Source organism: Epinephelus lanceolatus, chromosome 24 (genome assembly GCF_041903045.1).
Source record: "Epinephelus lanceolatus isolate andai-2023 chromosome 24, ASM4190304v1, whole genome shotgun sequence".
Classification (NCBI taxonomy): Eukaryota; Metazoa; Chordata; class Actinopteri; order Perciformes; family Serranidae; genus Epinephelus; species Epinephelus lanceolatus.
Genome location: NC_135757.1, coordinates 13,194,630 through 13,212,098, shown reverse-complemented (window position 1 = coordinate 13,212,098; position 17,469 = coordinate 13,194,630). Strand labels below are relative to the sequence as shown.

Sequence of the window (17,469 nt, the reverse complement as noted above, 5' to 3'; positions counted from 1 at the left end):
GCTGATCCTCTGCTATGACCCTCTGGTATGCTGATCTGTATGTATAGTGTTTACACAGTGTTGTGTGACAATCTGGCAACAAGAGGCACTAAGCCTGGACCCCAGTGGAAATCTGATATTCGTGTACTACTCTGTGATATGGTAAACATGTATTTTCTTGTGCTTGTTTCATTATAACTATTTCATAATGGGTTTAAAAAGAAAATGGGCCTCTGTGTGACTACTGTGTTGAGCTACTGTTTTGGCTGTGTGTGTTCTGTGCTGCTGTCCCTTTTCCTTCCATTGTAGAGCTGCTCAGGTGTGTTGCATTACATAACGAGGTGCATCACACCTGGCATGGAGGAGGTGTTTAAGAGCTCCTGTGCCAGCAGCAGAGGAGAGAGGCCTCTGGTGTGGGGATCGCTGGTCCTGCTGCCTCCCAGCATGGGTTTTTTGTTGTCTTGTTTGCTTGATTTATTTGTAATAAATAAATCCCATGGATTTAAGATGTTTTGTTTGCCCCACAGGGCCACCTAAGAGTGGGGTGTAACACTACATATGTAGACTTTATGAACAAGAAGCAGAAACCAAAGTGAGGAAGACAGAACATTTGGTAACACAAGACTTTGTGGAGGCCATTCAGGTCCAGCAACAGAGTGTCGCAGGGATGACATTATTTTTGTAGGCTGAACAGGAAGTTAGGGTCACCCCAGTTCCCTTAAAAAAGCCAGTGGGATTTTTCCATTGGAGTCTGGATCACTGCAATAAGCTATGTGGCAACAATTCAATAATATCAATTCATGATACTTACAAGTTTTGTTCAGCCAGAAAATTATCACAAATGAACACCACTTTTATGATTTTTGAAGCGTAAATGCAATTGCCAGAGATAAAAAGCTAACGTTAGGCTACTACAAACTACGCTGTGGTGCATGACTTCAACATCACCACCACAACAACGCTGCAAAGCCATGTTAGGCATGATGACGTTCTGTAGTCTCATTTAGCTACTTGTTAGCAAACACCGTTGTTAAGACACATAAAAGCTTCAAAATTCACAAGTGGGGTTTTCACTGACCTATGTTATGCAATAGAAGAAAACGTAAAAGTTTCTTAAGCTTGTGTTAACCACAGACCTTGTTTCAGGCACATAACCAAAAACCTATTGCCTTTGAGACAAGGGAACTGGCAGTGCAAAATGCTAACTCGTGTCTGCTGAGGAGGACTGTTACATGCAGTTGAAAACTCCAGAAAAAGCTAGTAAGTGGCCCTTAAGTTGTCTCAGTTGTACACCAGGCCTGTCAAAGGTTGTTTACTTCAGCCAGGGAACTGATACTCAAACTGGAGCTGCTCCAGAGAATCATCTGGAGAGACAACTCTGGGAATACAAGTGTCTGTTCTCAGGGCTGCTGACACTAGTGTCGCATAACGTGGTGGCCTCATGCAGTTGAAAATGAACCAGCGGTGGAAAGAATCCCAAAATATCCCGCTGAGGTAGAAGAGCTCCTTATTTTTTGCAGATGTTTTTGCTTTACTGGTATCAACATCTGTTTGCATAAAAGGAACAGCTGGCCTTTTTTGAGTTAGCTAAGTTAGAGACTTGCATTTGAACAAATTATTAAAAAGAAAAAATGGCAATATTTGTGTGTAGGACAAATAACACAACAGAATCATTATAATGAAGGTGCAGGTGACACACCTGGACACTAGCGCACATAAAAAAATCTCCAAGTTCAGGCTTGCAGGCAGACATAAGACACCCAGATTAGTCATGGAGTAAACCCTGTGGGAACGTATCAGTACACCACATCCCATGAACTCAGTATCAAAACAACAATATTCAGCATTCAGCAATATTCCTTCAGTATCGGTGCCAAGTTATTGTACGTCTCTGCCAGTTAAGTGTCAACAATAATCTCTTTGTTCCCTTGTTGTTGCCTCAGGTTGTTTATATCTGCTATGTGTTACTAAATCCCAGTGGAGGTGTTTATGTTTTTGCTCATATCGCAGATTATATGTAACAGATAATGCTGAAAACACATGCTGCGGACCAGTTTAACCCCAAGAAATTAACACTTGTGCAAAAACAGAAAAATAGGCAACAGCCAAATGTCACCAGAATCACAGACACACACACACACACACACCAGACAATAACAATCATGAGGACAATAGTGATTAGAGAGGGCAGGATTACCCTTAATCTGGAGTATATGTGTTTGTTTAGGGGCAGATATGCTCATTAAGAAGGAGTCAAAGCATAGCATAGCATCTAATTCACCCTGACACCTCACTGACAGAGGTGTAATCTGCTTGTTGGGAGATTATAAAAAGCAATCCAAGTGTGTGTGTGGGCGGGGGGTCTGCCCCACACTGACATGATCATGAAGATCACAGGGGAGAATTACTGACATAATTACCCAGATGATCTGATAAAACAGATGTCTGCCTGCTTCCTTCTGTCATCTGACAGGCCCTTCACAGCCTAATGCAGTCACATCAAGCGCTTGTTATTCCCTGCTACCTTCTGAGTGTGATCTTGCTGAGTAGAAAAGTTTTTCAGCTAAAATCATGTGTGGGACGAGCTGTGTGCAGGGAGTGAACCTCAGCAGCCAGATGATGGCAGCATTTCTGCAGCTTGTTTTTTTTTTTGCTACGAAGCCTCTGGCGCATTTGCTTTAGTCATTCCTCCTCTGTGAGATGGCTGTTTTTCATTCAACGTGAACATTTTGTAAGCAAAGTGCAGCACAAGCATGAAAGCACATCAGATTAACAGCAAAACAAAGCTTCCTTCCTGTCGCTGTTTGTACACAACTAAGGCGACATTTTCAGCAGATGATGACCATAATAACGATCCTGATGTGTCCACTGTGGAGTGTTTGATGGGAGAATAAATGTTGAGGTGCTGAAATGGGAAACACAAGGTTCCAGTTGGAGAGGGATGCCCACATGTTTAAATATAGGCCACAACGCTCCTTATATAACAAGTGGGACGTCAGGGTTGTTTACACTGTTAACTGCCTGATAAATGAATGGTTACAATCCAGCATTATGTTGCACATTTCAAATCTTCATTTGTACAAATTGAGGGATTTAATTGGAAATCACACTGTAAAATAATAATTATGTATTTAAATTTCATTTTGCTGCATTATAAATAAGTATATATAAAACATGCATAGGGTGTTTTTGCATACACTTTCATTTTACAGTCCCCAGGAATTGTTTTTCCTCTGATTATTTCTGTTTGTACCGTGGTTTCTACACCAGAGAGTAGCAGTCGGAGCAGCAGGGGGCGGGGCTTGCCTTCCTTGAATTATTTAATGAGCCAATAGGAAGCGTCAGAGCTGGCTGATGGACAGGCACGGCCCCTGCAGCACACCCCGCCCCCCTATGACTCTGTGTTTTATTCTGTTTTTAGAGCAGCAGCGTCACATGTTGTTTTTCTCCAGGACCAGATCAGTGCCTGCTCTGGTGCCAGTGCACTGTTGCTTTTACCGTGACGGGGGCGCGGACACAGTTTAGTGTCTGCGATGGACTAGATTATTATAAAACGGGTTATCTGTAAAGTTTTATTGTTTTTGCTGCAGAATAAGAGCTTACCTGGAACTTGAAAAGGAGACGCGCAGAGCAATGGCAAGTCCTCCGGCGACGGGGGGACACCTGTTATCTAATGGGACGAACGGTGTGAAGAAGTGCGGATATCTGAGGAAGCAGAAACACGGACACAGGCGCTTCTTCGTGCTCCGGGAGCCGGTGGAGCGCTGCCCTGCCCGGCTGGAGTATTATGAGAGCGAGAAGAAATGGAGGAACAAGTCCGCCGCGAAAAGGGTCATAACTTTGGACTCCTGTCTGTGCGTAAACAAACGGGCCGACGCCAAACACAAGCACCTCATCGCCCTCTACACCAAGGACGAGTACTTCGCCGTGGCTGCGGACAACGAACAGGAGCAGGAGAGCTGGTTCACGGTTTTGACTGATCTCATAGCCGAGGGGAAAGTGTACGACAGCCCCGCGTCCACCTCCTCTCTAGTGGGCTTTGAGGAAGCCAGCTACGGACTCATTACTCCTGCAACAGCTGTCTACAAGGAGGTATGGCAGATCAACTTGAAATCCAAAGGCTTGGGTCAGACCAAGAACCTCACTGGAGTGTACAGGCTGTGTTTGTCCAGCAGGACCATCAGCTTCGTCAAACTGAACTCAGAAACAGCTGCTGTCAGTTTGCAGCTCATGAACATCAGGAGATGTGGCCACTCAGACAGCTTCTTCTTCATAGAGGTGGGTCGCTCAGCGGTCACTGGGCCTGGGGAGTTCTGGATGCAGGCGGAGGACTCTGTGGTGGCGCAGAACATCCATGAGACCATCCTCGAGGCAATGAAGGCCATGAAGGAGCTGTCAGAGTTCAGGCCGAGGAGCAAGAGCCAGTCTGCCAGCACTAACCCAATCTCTGTGCCCACACGACGCAACCTCAACAACCTCCCCCCGAGTCAGACGGGCCTGGTGAGGAGATCCAGAACAGATAGCATGGCAGCTACATCCCCAGGGAGGAAGTTCACGTCCTGTCGGATAAGAACAGCCAGTGAGGGCGATGGAAGCGTGACCCGACCTGTGTCCATGTCCATATCTGTGAATGGGAGTCCCACCAGCCCAAACTCTGGGAACCACCTCATCAGGTCTCACACCCTCAGCAGTGGGCGCACCTGCAGGATGCTCGAGTCCGCCTCCAACCTGCATCACAGCCGGTCCATGCCGGTGTCCAACTCCCCGCCAGGCACCTCCAGCCCCATCAGCATGTCACCCCGAGGGGGGGCTGGTGTCTACACTCCTGATAAAGCCAGGCGACCTTTTAGCTGCAGCGCCTCCATCTCTGGCTCCCTCAGTGACACTGGCTTCATGCTGTGTGATGACTACAGCTCCAGCCCAGGGGAACCCAGATTCCTCCCCCTGACCCGCAGCGACACCCCTGACTCTCTGTCCAGCACACCTCCATCCCGTGACATGAGCGACCCCTGTGGCTATATGATAATGGAGGGGGCTAATGGCAGCAGGTCAGGGGCTGGCGGTGACAGCCTGGCGTATGACAAGGCTTACAGGAAGCGGACACACTCCCTCACCACACCACGTCAACAGAGGGTGGTGGCACCGCTCTCCTCAGCCTCCCTGGATGACTACACACTCATGAGGATGGCCCATGGACACAACTCCCACTCCGCCTCTCCCAAAGTGTGTTACCCCGAGGATTATGGTGACATTGAAATCGGTTCATCCAGGAGCTCCAGTAGCAACCTCGCAGATGATGGCTACATGCCAATGACACCAGGTGTAGCCGCTCAGTCTGGCAAGGTAGACAACTACGTGCCCATGAGCCCAATGTGTGTCTCAGCACCCAAGCAGATTGTGAACCCGAGGGTGCATCCTCAGGCGGCTGCCAGCGGCGGCTACAAGACCAACTCGCCCTGCAGCAGCTCTCTGGAGGACAATGGCTACATGAGAATGTGGTGTGGCTCCAAATCCTCCATTGAGAGCCCAGACAGGAATGGCGAATACATGAATATGTCACCTGGAAACCCACCTCCACTCCAGACCCCACCTGACTACTACATGGGCCTGCTGGCTGGTGAAGCTCCATCAGTGAGGTCAGCATACCAGGCCGGCTCCCTCACGCTCCCTGCTAAACTTCAAGCCTCCAAGAATGAGGAGAGCAACCAGTATGTGTTGATGAGCCCTCAGAGTTTGAGGCAGAGGCTGGGGGAGTCAGACTATTATTCAGTGATGCAGCCCAGTGCAGCTCAGACCTCACCGCTGAGCCCCTCGGTCCCCTCCCCAATCAGACACAACCGGGCGGAGAGCCTGGCCTACAGAGGGCGGCTCGGCAGGCCTAACAGGCTCTCCCTGGACACCCTGAGGACCCTGCCCAGCATGAACGAGCACCCCCTCCCCGGAGAACCTCGAAGCCCTGGAGAATACATCAACATTGACTTCAGCAGCGCCAGATTCTCCCCGCCCTCCACTGTATCCACAGAGAGCCAGTCTTCATCACTGGGCTCCAGCAGTGGGGGCCCCGGGAGGTCCTCTCTGACAGACTACATGAACCTGGAGCTGGGCTCACACTCACCCAAGGAGGTTGACACCCCTGCTGAGCGCTTGGACACGCTCCCAGAGTTATCCATGTGTTCAGAGGAGGACGAAGTGTACCATCTGGATGCCGAGAAAGGGCCTCAGGGCCTCGGTGATGAGGTGAAAAATGACTACACTGAGATGACGTTTGGGATGACCAGCTCGCCTCCGCAGCTTGTTCCTCAGAACACAGCAAGGTATCTGTTGACAGGAAGCCATTTATTATCATGTATTTCAAAAGTCTGGCTGTATAATTGATCCCAGGTTAAGGCAAACATCGTGGTATAGCAGTTACTATGTTCTGAACAGTTTGTACTATGTGATAAAACTAGCATTTTAATCACTCTGAATGAACAAATGTACATTTAACTCAACAAACAAATGTACAATGTGTAATACAAAGTGTCTAATCGTCAAAATTTCAACACCTTTCTGAATATTTTAGCAGTTCTGTAATGTTTTAATAGCTTGATGGTCTCCTTTTTTATCTACATTGCCTATTTGATGACTAAACATGTCATATTTTGAACTTCCAGCAGCCAGAGCAGCCGGGAGAGAAGGCTCTCTCTGGAGGACCAGGGAGTCCCACAAGGCATTGGGGTCTTCCTGCTTGGAGCCACCTCTTCCTCCACGTTGGACCCCGACTGCTCCGCCAAGGTGATCCGCGCCAATCCGCAGGGACGTCGGCGCCACAGCTCAGAGACCTTCTCCTCCACTGCCACTGTGACACCAGTCTTCCCCTCCTTTGCCCGTGGCGACATGGTGAAGAGGCACAGCTCGGTGGAGAACATCTCGTCCCGGAGCAGCGAGGGCTCAGACGAGGAGTACGGCAGCCCTGTGAACCGGCAGAGCTCTGCCGGCTACGCCAACGGGCTGAACTATATTGCCTTGAACCTGCTGGACAACAGGGATGTGGAGAAATGCGAGGACCTGGCTGGCTTCAAACCCACCAGCAGCTGCAAAGGGGGTATCAATGGATTACACAGCTCACCATATGTCTGTTTGGGATTCAAGGAGGCTGCAACCACTGCCAAAGGTGAGTGAGGTTGCTGTCAGATGTGTTCTGCTAAATAATTTATTTCAACTTTCAACTTAAAGCCTCTGCAGGTGTTACTCTTTTTAAAGGAGGGAAAAAAGTGTTTAAGGAATGTGAACAGTTGTTCTGAGTTTGACTTTACTGTAGGAAAAGAGAGCGGCACTGTACAACTGGCAGGCAAATGGAGGAGAGGAAAAACAAGGATGAAGACAAACTTGTATTTCCTTCAAATTCAAATTCAATCTGGCTCTCTGGATTTCAAAGTACACGTAGGTGGTGCTGATGCAGCCTTCAGGTGCTCCTCTTAAGCTCCTACTTCTGAGTACTTTCATTTCCTGAAACATGTGTGGTGTCTTGTGGCTACTTTTGCAATCAAACAACAGAGGTTTGGAGTGTCAAAATGAAGAAGAGTGGTTTCTGGTTTTAGTTGCAGTACATCATACTGGACTGTTGTTTTTTGACATGTGCATATTTGGTATTGCCTGTACTTCCCACAACATGTGAACGCAGCACAAGGCTGCTATGAAACGTGACCAGGCTGGGAGCTCTGAAGTAAACAAGCACCACGACAGAGCAGGACGCTGCCTCCCCGCTGCTGTCGTGGGCTGCACACACTAAAAATACACAAGCAGATTTTGGGATTCCACCAACGCTTATCATGAATGAATGTGCAAAATGAGAGGCTCGAGATTCATTATGAAACATTAGCCACAAGTATTGTTAAGGCCTCCTAATGTCACACTGAGCCGCAGGCATTTCCGGCTGTTGTTTTTCAGTTGGGTAGGCTTTAGGATGTCTTGCACATCAATGTGACCTCTATAGACTTTTTATTCCCCCACCACCTCCATGATCAATACCGTGTCCCAGAATATCCTAGTGGACCAAATAAAGCTGTGGCATGGGATAGCAGACGTTGTAAACAAATAGGGATGGCAGAATGTTGGCATTAAAGCCAAGTTTGACCCCCGTCTCTGCGCTGTTTACAGGACACAGTGAGCTCACATGTGTTTGTGAGCATGTAAAAGGGGTTGGCACAGGAGGAGGGGTTGTATGCTGACATGTGAGGCCCCTGCACAAGTGGATATGTGTTTGTGTCCTTGCAGGCACACTGAGGGAAAACAACAAAGTGGGAGAGTTGCTATGCAGCCATCAGGTAACTGGATGTCACGGTCCACATTCCTGGCTGAGCGGGTTTGAAAAGTTGCTGTGAGAGGGGCCTGTTTTTGTTTCCCGGCTGCGGGCCATTTGAATAGAAAGTGGCTTTTATTTCACCACATGGCCCCTGTGTGTGGAGAGAGACGCCATATTATGTTTCACTCTATATACAACAGAAAAAATGCTCTAAACATTGTTGTTATTTGCACAGTCTGTGATGTTCTTGTAAATACAGAGGAACATACAAACACAAGCAGCCATCACAGTATGGAAAATCAGTTTTCCTTTATGCCTTCTTTAAAAGTGACATCCTGTTTTCATTTAAACAGGCTGTAAACTGAGTTAATGATGCTGCATCCTTTCACAAATTTCATTTACAGCAAAATTACTCTCAACAGCATGTGCTAGCATGTTTGTTTTCATCTGTTTGCACGTTCTCTGCACTCATGTTTTAATGGAGTACAAACATTTTTATGATACTAATAAAGCTTGGATGTTATTGAGCAGGGAGAGGGAGGGAAAACAGTCATGCACATACATGTGGACTGTAGCACGTACGCATGTAGAGCAGTAAGGGGGTGTTTTTTTTTCTTCTAGGGATCTTTTTTTCTTTCCAGTGGCGTAGCCTGCATCCGTGAGCACTTGGCAGAGATGTGCAGAGAGGGAGAGAGGGAGAGGCCTGTTTTGTTTTCCAGAGCCTGACTGTTTGTGGGCGAACGAATGCGTGCATAATGGAGCAGGATGGCACGTGCACTCCACTGCCCTTCTGCCTCATTAGGCTGTTCACTTAGCAGAAGTAAGACAAGCAGAGAGGGGGAGATGGAGCGCAGCCTTGTATGCTCAGTAGAAAGAGGAGGGGAGGGGCTTGGGCTTTTTAAAGCAACAAATAAACTCATTGGTGAGCCCCCCCCCCCCCCCCCCCCCCGGCCCCCTTTCGAGCAAGGTGCATTCTGGGAGTGCAGGATGGCAGACACGATGGCTTGTTTACTGAATGCTCAGTCCCACTGCACTGCTGTGTGGCGAAGTGGGGTGAAGAAGGTCAAAGTGCAACACTGGGGTTTTTGGTGATGGGCCCCACTGGAGGAGGGCTTTGGTTTTGTGTCTATCAGGGTGTTGCACTGGGGCGCTGGACCATGTGCCATCCTGACCAAAAGGCCTGCAGGTTTTTAATTCCAGCCAAACACCTCAGTTGCAGTGGTGCCTCCAGGAATTTTGCCTGGATGGGGCCACTGAAAATCTTGGGGTGGCACCAAAACCAAAAGCCATAACTAAATTTAAGGGATTCTTTTATGCTGTTGAAGTTCATAGGCACATAGTTATATACTTTGGAGTCTTATTTAACAATTAATATTACTGATTAGCTGATGTGTATAGACTGATGCCAGTACAGTTAACACTTTGAGCTCAAAACAATCCCATTTTAATGTGTTCTGTATCTCATGGGCACCCACAGAACCCATTTTCATTCAGATATCTTGAGGTGAGAGTTCAGGGGACTCGTTTGAACATGGCCACGCCAGTTGTTCCCTCGCCAAAATTTGGCCTAACTTTGTAGCATTATTTAGACCCCCTCCCAACAAGCCATGCCAACAGTGTTGCTATTAATGGGTGCCTTACGTTGACTAGTTTTACGAGATACCACTACCCTCACACTATCTTAAAAATGAGCACTACAGCCTCTTAAAAACAGTAGTGAATCTTAGTTAACCCTCCCAGTGAAATGTAGTTTAGCTGGAATGAAAACTACTGGTGGAATGCCACCGCTCTGGAGGAAGATATGTGTTTGTCAGGATGAAAGTAAAAACAGTCAGCCCCTAACTGGAATTTAGCCCCCCAGACCCATGTGACAGCCCCTTTGGAAAGAAACATGACTGCACTGCTTCCAGTCAACAAAACCCCAGAAGTCATAAGCTACTGACAGCTGGATGTGGTTTTTTTTGGTGCTCCACCTAGAGTCAGCTTAGATGTCCTAATGCGTGGCATAAGAGTCAGGTGTTTGTTTACCTCTTGCTTTGTCAGCGGGCCAGCCCATGTGACTTGGAGGTGGTGTTTACCTCTGCCCTAACCTCAGTTCCCCGTCTCTTCTCGCGGCCCCGGCTAGCCGCAGCTCAGCCAGGTGGATGTTCTGTACCAGACCCAGATTAGCCAAGTCAGCCGTCTCTGTTTTCAGCTCCTCGGTCTGACTAATACCTTTATCTAACGGCGGCGACAGGCTCCTGCTTCCTCTGTGACGATTCAAGAAGCTTGATTTTGCACAGTGAGATTATTCTTATTACAGTCAGACTTATATGTCAGTGTGGGATGGGAGGAGTGTAAAAAAGGAAAAGGGGGCTCCAAGACCGGAGGAGTCCTGCTGTGAGGCTCCGAGTCCCTCCTGAGTGCTTGTGGCAGATGGCCACTCTCTGTAGGGCAAGTGTGCGTGTGTGTGTGTGTAGTTGGGGGGGAGAAAAGGGGGGTTAAACACCTGCCACTGCCCTGTCTTCACACACACGCAAACACTCTCATTACACTGATTTCCCTTCCCTTTGCCTGCACTAGCACGTCAACATATACATACCACTATATGTCTCTTTCTCATGCACACACACATTCCTACCTACTCACTATCCCTCCGCTAATGACAGCCCACCATCTGCCGCACCCACAGGCTGCAGAGAGCGTGACCATCAGCATCATGTGTGTGTGTGTGTGTGTGTGTGTGTGTGTAATTCATCGGACAGATTAGAAGCATTCGTGTCCATCTACTCAAATCCTGCTTCCCCTTAACGTCATTCAGTCAGTAGTATTGCGGGTGATGTCATCGCGGGGATGATGTGGTGGGCAGATCGAAATGCCCCCAGAACATGTTACATATATCTGTGTTACTTACATTTCCTGTGATGTGTGTGATGTTAGAGGGTGCAGCAAGTGAAAGGGGTCTAGCTGCACAGCCATGCATCTCTAACTCGCTCTGAGCATGCTCAGTAGATGTGGCTGTCAGGTGATTTTTGATGACATAATCTTGGGCTACAGGCACTTTTTTTTAAAGTGTTTTCTGACATTTTATAGACCACATCTGCAGATAAATCAATAATGAAGACATTTCTTTTGCCTCTCTGCTGCTCACACACACTGAGACTTAGACATATGCATAAAGGCTACACTGATACCACTTTTTCCACAGCGTCATTACTATGTGGCGCCTATGTGGCTCTACTTGATTTTCTGCATGTCACATTTTGTGCTGGCATGTGTGGCATCATTCATAAAGGTGACATTTTAGCCATCAATCTGATTGTTCAAGCCATTGTTGCTGCATCCCTGCACGCTGCCTCAAACACACACACACAAGCTCTTGAATACTTTATTTACATCTGCATCAGACCTGCATTGAAGCTGAGATCTTGCAAACCTAACAAAGCAGCTGCAAAAAGCCAAGTTACAAAATGCCATGTTACTTGATATATAGAGAACAAACATGCGCACGTAACACCGCAGGCTCTTGTGTCAGAGTTTCCAGGCAGCGTGTGTGTGTGTGTGTGTTATGGCACAGGCAGGAGGGGGGCTAAAGTAGGCCGGGATGTTCCAGACAGAAGCGCTAGCTGCTAGATAACTGCGTGGCCAGCGTTCCCCACATTTAGCCAGCCACAGCTCCAGATGAGATTACAGCCTCTGCAGGCGAGATTAGACGGCCAGGGGCAGATCAGTGAGAGCCAGCGGCTACTCCACGGACAGCAGCTGGCTAATGCAAGGTGTGGGCATTTGTTTGCTTTAGCCTTTACAGATCTCAGCTCATCATAACTGAGCACACATCATGCTAAAATTAGCAGAAATCTGTTTGTAAATTGTCTATAAAACCATATCTGGGTATCTGTTCACTGTAAATGAGTAAATTATATAATATACAGAGACTTATCTTAGGATTTAGAACATCCCTAATGTCCTCACCTACCCCCCATCCCTCTTTGTTCATCATTTATCACGTAAAAATAGAATTAAGATAGTAAAATAGTGTTTTCTAAAGCTGTTTCTTTATACATAAACTGGATGATAGCTCCAAAAATGGCAACTGTTCAGGAACTAAGAAAAACAGCCTTGCTTTCAGTCCGACCGCTGTGCATTTTTGAGGTTATCCGACGGCTTTTTAAAGAGTTTCATCAGCCCTGCACTGATAGAACTCTCCCAGCCCAAAGACAACCATGTAATCCTCCTGTGGTTTCTTGACACATGACTGCAGCGGGGATATTGTCCTCCTGGAAGTCTCTCCTTCGTCCCCGCTCCCTGTTTCCCATACCCACATTGAGTGGCGCAGCCCTCTCCTCAGCTGTAAGAATCACTTCCTGGAGGCTTCCAGTTGACCCAGTGCCCCTCCCTCCCCCTGACCACCGCCCTGATTTCAAGCAAATCCTTCCTTCTGTATGCTTGCAATGCCCCCAACCCCTCCTCCACACTTAGACTTTCAACAGTAGCCACAAAAACCTTCTTAACTACCAATGCAATGTAAATGCAGTATGATTTCTCTCTCTATATATGATGAGGGCTGCATCAGCTGCTACTGCTGCTAGCTGGTCCTCCTCTGCTCAGCGTGTGTCCATAGCAACACGGCAGCGCGACAGGAGACCCCCGCCCCCCATCACTCTTCATCATAGATTATGTAATAACAACCATTACCGACCAGCCCCCTACTTCCAGCCCCCCCTTGCTGTCCTTCGAAGCGCTTCCCGGGCGAAACAGCTGGTGTGTTAAGAGAATGAGACACACCATCTCTTCACAACTCAAGAGGATTGGGATGGGTTTAGGTGAATGGGCGAGCAGTTCATCATGGCTTTAATGAACCAAATTCGTACTAAACACACATAAAACAATCACATTAAGACCTGCCAAATCCCTCCAATTTAACCTGTGTGTGCAGCACTCACTGTTCTTTTTACCCAAGCTGCTTTTCCCAGTGTCTCCTTGTTATTGTGGCACAGAAACGCAGCTTAATCTGAGTCTGAATGAGTTCACACTGTACAGTAATAAGACTATTCTTTCAGACCTCTCATGTCTGCTGGCTCAAAGTTCTGCATTGTTGGCACCAGTGTTGTTTGTGGGAAAATAATCAGGCTACCAACAGGGGTTTACTCACTGTTTCTGCTTCCACAATCAAGTAGAAAGGAGCTCTTGAATATCTCCACTCACCTGTTTCTCCTCAGAATAATTTATACATTAGCTGCTCTTTTATTCAAAGAAGTTTTATGTAGTACTCAGGCAGAATTTTTCTTACCCACGGTCCCACAATTAAGCTGATTTGCTGTAGTTTGAATAGTGATCTGCAGACTAGTCAAGGAATTGGATTAGTGAAATGCATATTTACGCAGCCTTGGAATGTTTATGTTAAAATATTAAAAGTGCCATGTGGAGTTTTGACCACTAGTAGCGCCATAGAGTAATCTTTGTATGTTGTGCGAAACATTCCTATCGCCAATTTCGCACTGTTTAACTTGCTGACAGATGGTAATGGCAACGCTTAAAGAAGTGTAGCACCACATTTGTATTTTATTTGTCAAAAAAATTTGAGTACAATTTGCTCGACAGTTTTATGCAAATGGATGCAAATGCTTATCCTATGGCACTTAATAATATGTGATTGTTAGAGAGTGTAAGAAGACGTGATGAGATATTTCCACTAACTCCATCTACCTCTGTCTTGTCTTCTCTTGCAGACTGAAGGACTCCTGTATCCTCTGACTTGGCGTCTTCACCGACCTGCTGCTGCTCGAATTTTTAAAAAGAATTAACTTTGCCCTTCCACTGGGCTCTGTGTCCCCAAAAGACTGTCTGGACCCTCAGCAACACTCACACACACTTAGGAAACAAGCAGGTCACCATCTATGCATGTAATGAATTCGCTGAAGGCAAGACGGGTGTGTTTGTGTACATGTGTGTGGGCGGGTGAGTGGATGTGTGTTGTGTATTGGTGCGTCTCATGTTCCCTGCGCTTTCAGAGGCCATTTCTCCTGTGACCCACATTTTGGCGCAAGCACAGAAGCAAAGATAGTCAGATAATAACAACACTTTAATGCTACCCAGATGCTATTTATTTACTTGAGGGTAGTTTTATGACTGCCTGTATGAGTGTGAGTGCATTTCTGAGACAAAGTACAACCAACTGGTATGACAGTGAACAATGAAACCTTCTATAGAAATGGCCCAGGGAGTGAGGGTACCTTGGTACACTGAGTATATAAATATATTTAGATTAGATATGTTATTTATTTTTGGAAGATGAATGTCTGATAAGACCTACCCAATGCCTTAATGTCTATACTGTCCTTATGTTTTTCTATGAAATAAGAGATAAATATTCTATTACGGTATGTCTGTTTGGACCTACATCTCTATATTGTTATTCTGTTGTGGAAAGTAAATAGCCTAGCTTACCATTAAAATATTATTTCAGAAATGTACAGTACAGTGGGGCTGCTTGAGATCTGATTTATCGTATTGATATTAAAGTATTTTCTTAATTACTAATTTCTTATTTATTCTAACCTAGTTTATTTTTGTCCAATCAAAGCGCTGGACTTAAAGAAATATATTTCTAAATGTCTTTAAGCGTTATGCGTCTCTATAAGTCAGCTCAGACCCCACAACACCAGGCATCTGAATGCACTGTACCTCCCACAGTTCCTCAGTCACTTGAGCCTGAAAACCTCACACACTCCTACCTTCAAACCTACGGCCTGCTGTTGAGCTCGATGTAGGCCTCCCTGCTGTGATATCGTTTGACGGTACAACTGTATAGTTGAGGAGATGACGGAGGGGTGGAGCCAATAAAATAATATGTCTAGGTTGGGGCACAGTCAAAATGATTTCCGGTCAACCAGTGAGGGCTGAAGTGGGGGGGGGGGGGGGCGGGCTGGTGTCAGCAATACTGGACAATCAGTGAGAGGAGGAGGGTTCAGCAACACAGAAAAAGTATAAGAGGAGCGGCCAAAAGCCACATCTGGCCGCATCATGGAGGTTCAATGAAGAACCAGCTGTATGAAAAATATATCTTTATGGCAGACAGACAAAAATTTGATATGGCCGATAGAGGAAATCATGTAAAGTTATAAAATAAAGCAAGACTTTGTAAGTATTTGACTGAGCAACTATGTAACTACAGGATAATGCTAAATGCTAAAACATGATGTAACAGCACAAATAGAGAAAAGTCATTAAGTGTTGTACAGCAGAAGGCCCATGTATTTAATGTTTGCTGACATTAGCCACCATTAGCTACAGGCTGACCTTAACTGCCATTAGGTACTGGTTGACATTAGCCATCATTAGCTACCGGTTGACCCTAACTACTATTAGGTACTGGTTGACATTAGCCACCATTAGCTACAGGTTGACCTTAACTACTATTAGCTACTGGTTGACATTAGCCACCATTAGCTACTGGCTGTCTTTAGCTGCTATTAGCTACTGGTTAACATTAGCTACCTTAAGCTACTGGTCATACCAACGCTGTAGCAGTGGTGTTTTATTGCTTATAAATTTACCTTTTAAATTGTCAGGAGAATAATTTATTTATTTCAAAAGTTAGTCTTGTTTTAATCTGAAGAATCTTAAGTTTTGACCCTCCCAAATAGCAGCCAAATGGTTCGTTAACATAAACGAAGCCCTTGATGCTATACTGACTGTGTGGTCTTTGCGTTGTCTGCTGTGCCATCTACAACTGGCTCTCAACCCCTTCAGTGTACAGTAGATTGTAACACTTTAACCATGTCTGAATGTATCGCTGAGCTGGTGGGAACACCACACACACAATGTGGGAAATGGTTTTGACAGAGTTGAATAATATTGGAGCAGTACCACACTAAATTGTGATATCTATTTATCTTCAGAGTCTTGAATGTGTATATTGTGTACATAGAGAGAGTTTAACTAAAAACAATCTATTGAAAATAACTAGAGTACTTAGATTTTACCTATGTTGCAATGATATTCCTGTGTAAAGACTTTGGCTATCGATTTTTAAAAAGGGGACGGGGTTTTTGCTTTGAGGTTGTACAGTGTATTGTATGCTTTCTCCCTCACAGTCCCTGTGACTATATGAAAAAATACTCTGTCTATTTTATTATAGAGATCTCTTTGCCTTGTTGACACACTTTACCTAATGGCATATGCAATAGTGACATGAATACAATCTAGTTTACAACCGTGGAACCAAATGTAACATTGCATTGATGATTTATTTTCTTTTCGTGGCGAGCCGAAGCTCTTTTGCTCCTTGTACATTTCTCTCTCTGCCAAGTGTTTTGTTTTTGTCACCAGGAACTTTGTTCCTGACATGTCTCAAGGCGCTTTCCCCATTTTCTGTGTCCATGAACAGACTCTTCTTTTGCAGATTGATCTTGGAGTGACTCAGTCTGAATGTGTCGTTGTCTTCCATTGTACATAGTTCAATATAATGTTTATTGTGATGCTCACAAGAGATGATTATTATGATTTATAAATTCTGGTAGTCAAGTATTGCTTTTGTCTGTATTGATTATGGATAGCAACCTACAGAAATAAATGAATTTATTTAAAGAGGTACAACTTTGTCTTCATTTTTATTTCAGCAAGTATTATCTCATGCAGCCTAAATGGCAAATGGAGGTGGTGTACTATTAAGAAATTCTCAATTCAATATTATTATAAGGATAAAATAATGATAATAATAATAGATTGAAACATATATTTTTCTTATAGAAATGCTTTAAAGCAAGAATAACATGCAGTATTTCTGAATTGTTTATGATATAAATGATTAAAAAAGTTGTATAGTGTAACTTTAAGAATTTTTTCCCCAAAAAACACACTAATTTTAATCCTTTAAACTGTGAGGCATCAACCTCAGGAGACTCCAGATCCCATCCTGCCCCTCTTCTTCTCCCTTACTCACTGGAATATCATGCATTTAAAGTCTAATAGCTTCCTGACTGTTTGCCATCCTGTGAAGACAAAGGAGCTGAATTCTCCGGGCGACACTTTCTCTCTCTGTAAGTGTTTTTATTTCAGTCGGAGGCTGAGGCAGGAAGCCCATACTGAACCAATGACTTCCTGCCAAGCCACGTGTGTTCAGAACGTACTGCGTACTCAGAGTCTGGAGGTCAGCGGGTTCAAAGCATGAAGTAAACAACACAGTTCACCTGTTTCTATCTCTGACACACTCGCATGCAGCTGTC

At 45.6% G+C, this 17,469-nt stretch overlaps 1 protein-coding gene across 2 annotated transcripts; it reads left to right on the top strand.

Moving 5' to 3' along the window:
- The first annotated feature begins 3,463 nt into the window (after positions 1–3,463).
- On the top strand, positions 3,464–14,778 carry LOC117249939 (insulin receptor substrate 2-like). 2 transcript variants are annotated; one of them, XM_033615827.2, is made up of 3 exons: positions 3,464–6,293; positions 6,633–7,132; positions 13,972–14,778. In XM_033615827.2, the coding sequence occupies exons 1-3, from the start codon at positions 3,613–3,615 to the stop codon at positions 13,974–13,976; spliced, it is 3,186 nt and encodes a 1,061-aa protein (XP_033471718.1). In that variant the 5' UTR covers positions 3,464–3,612; the 3' UTR covers positions 13,977–14,778. The 2 variants fall into 2 exon arrangements, with proteins under 2 accessions (XP_033471718.1, XP_078022098.1); XM_078165972.1 differs by having other exon boundaries at positions 6,636–7,132; positions 13,972–14,109.
- Positions 14,779–17,469: the final 2,691 nt, after the last annotated feature.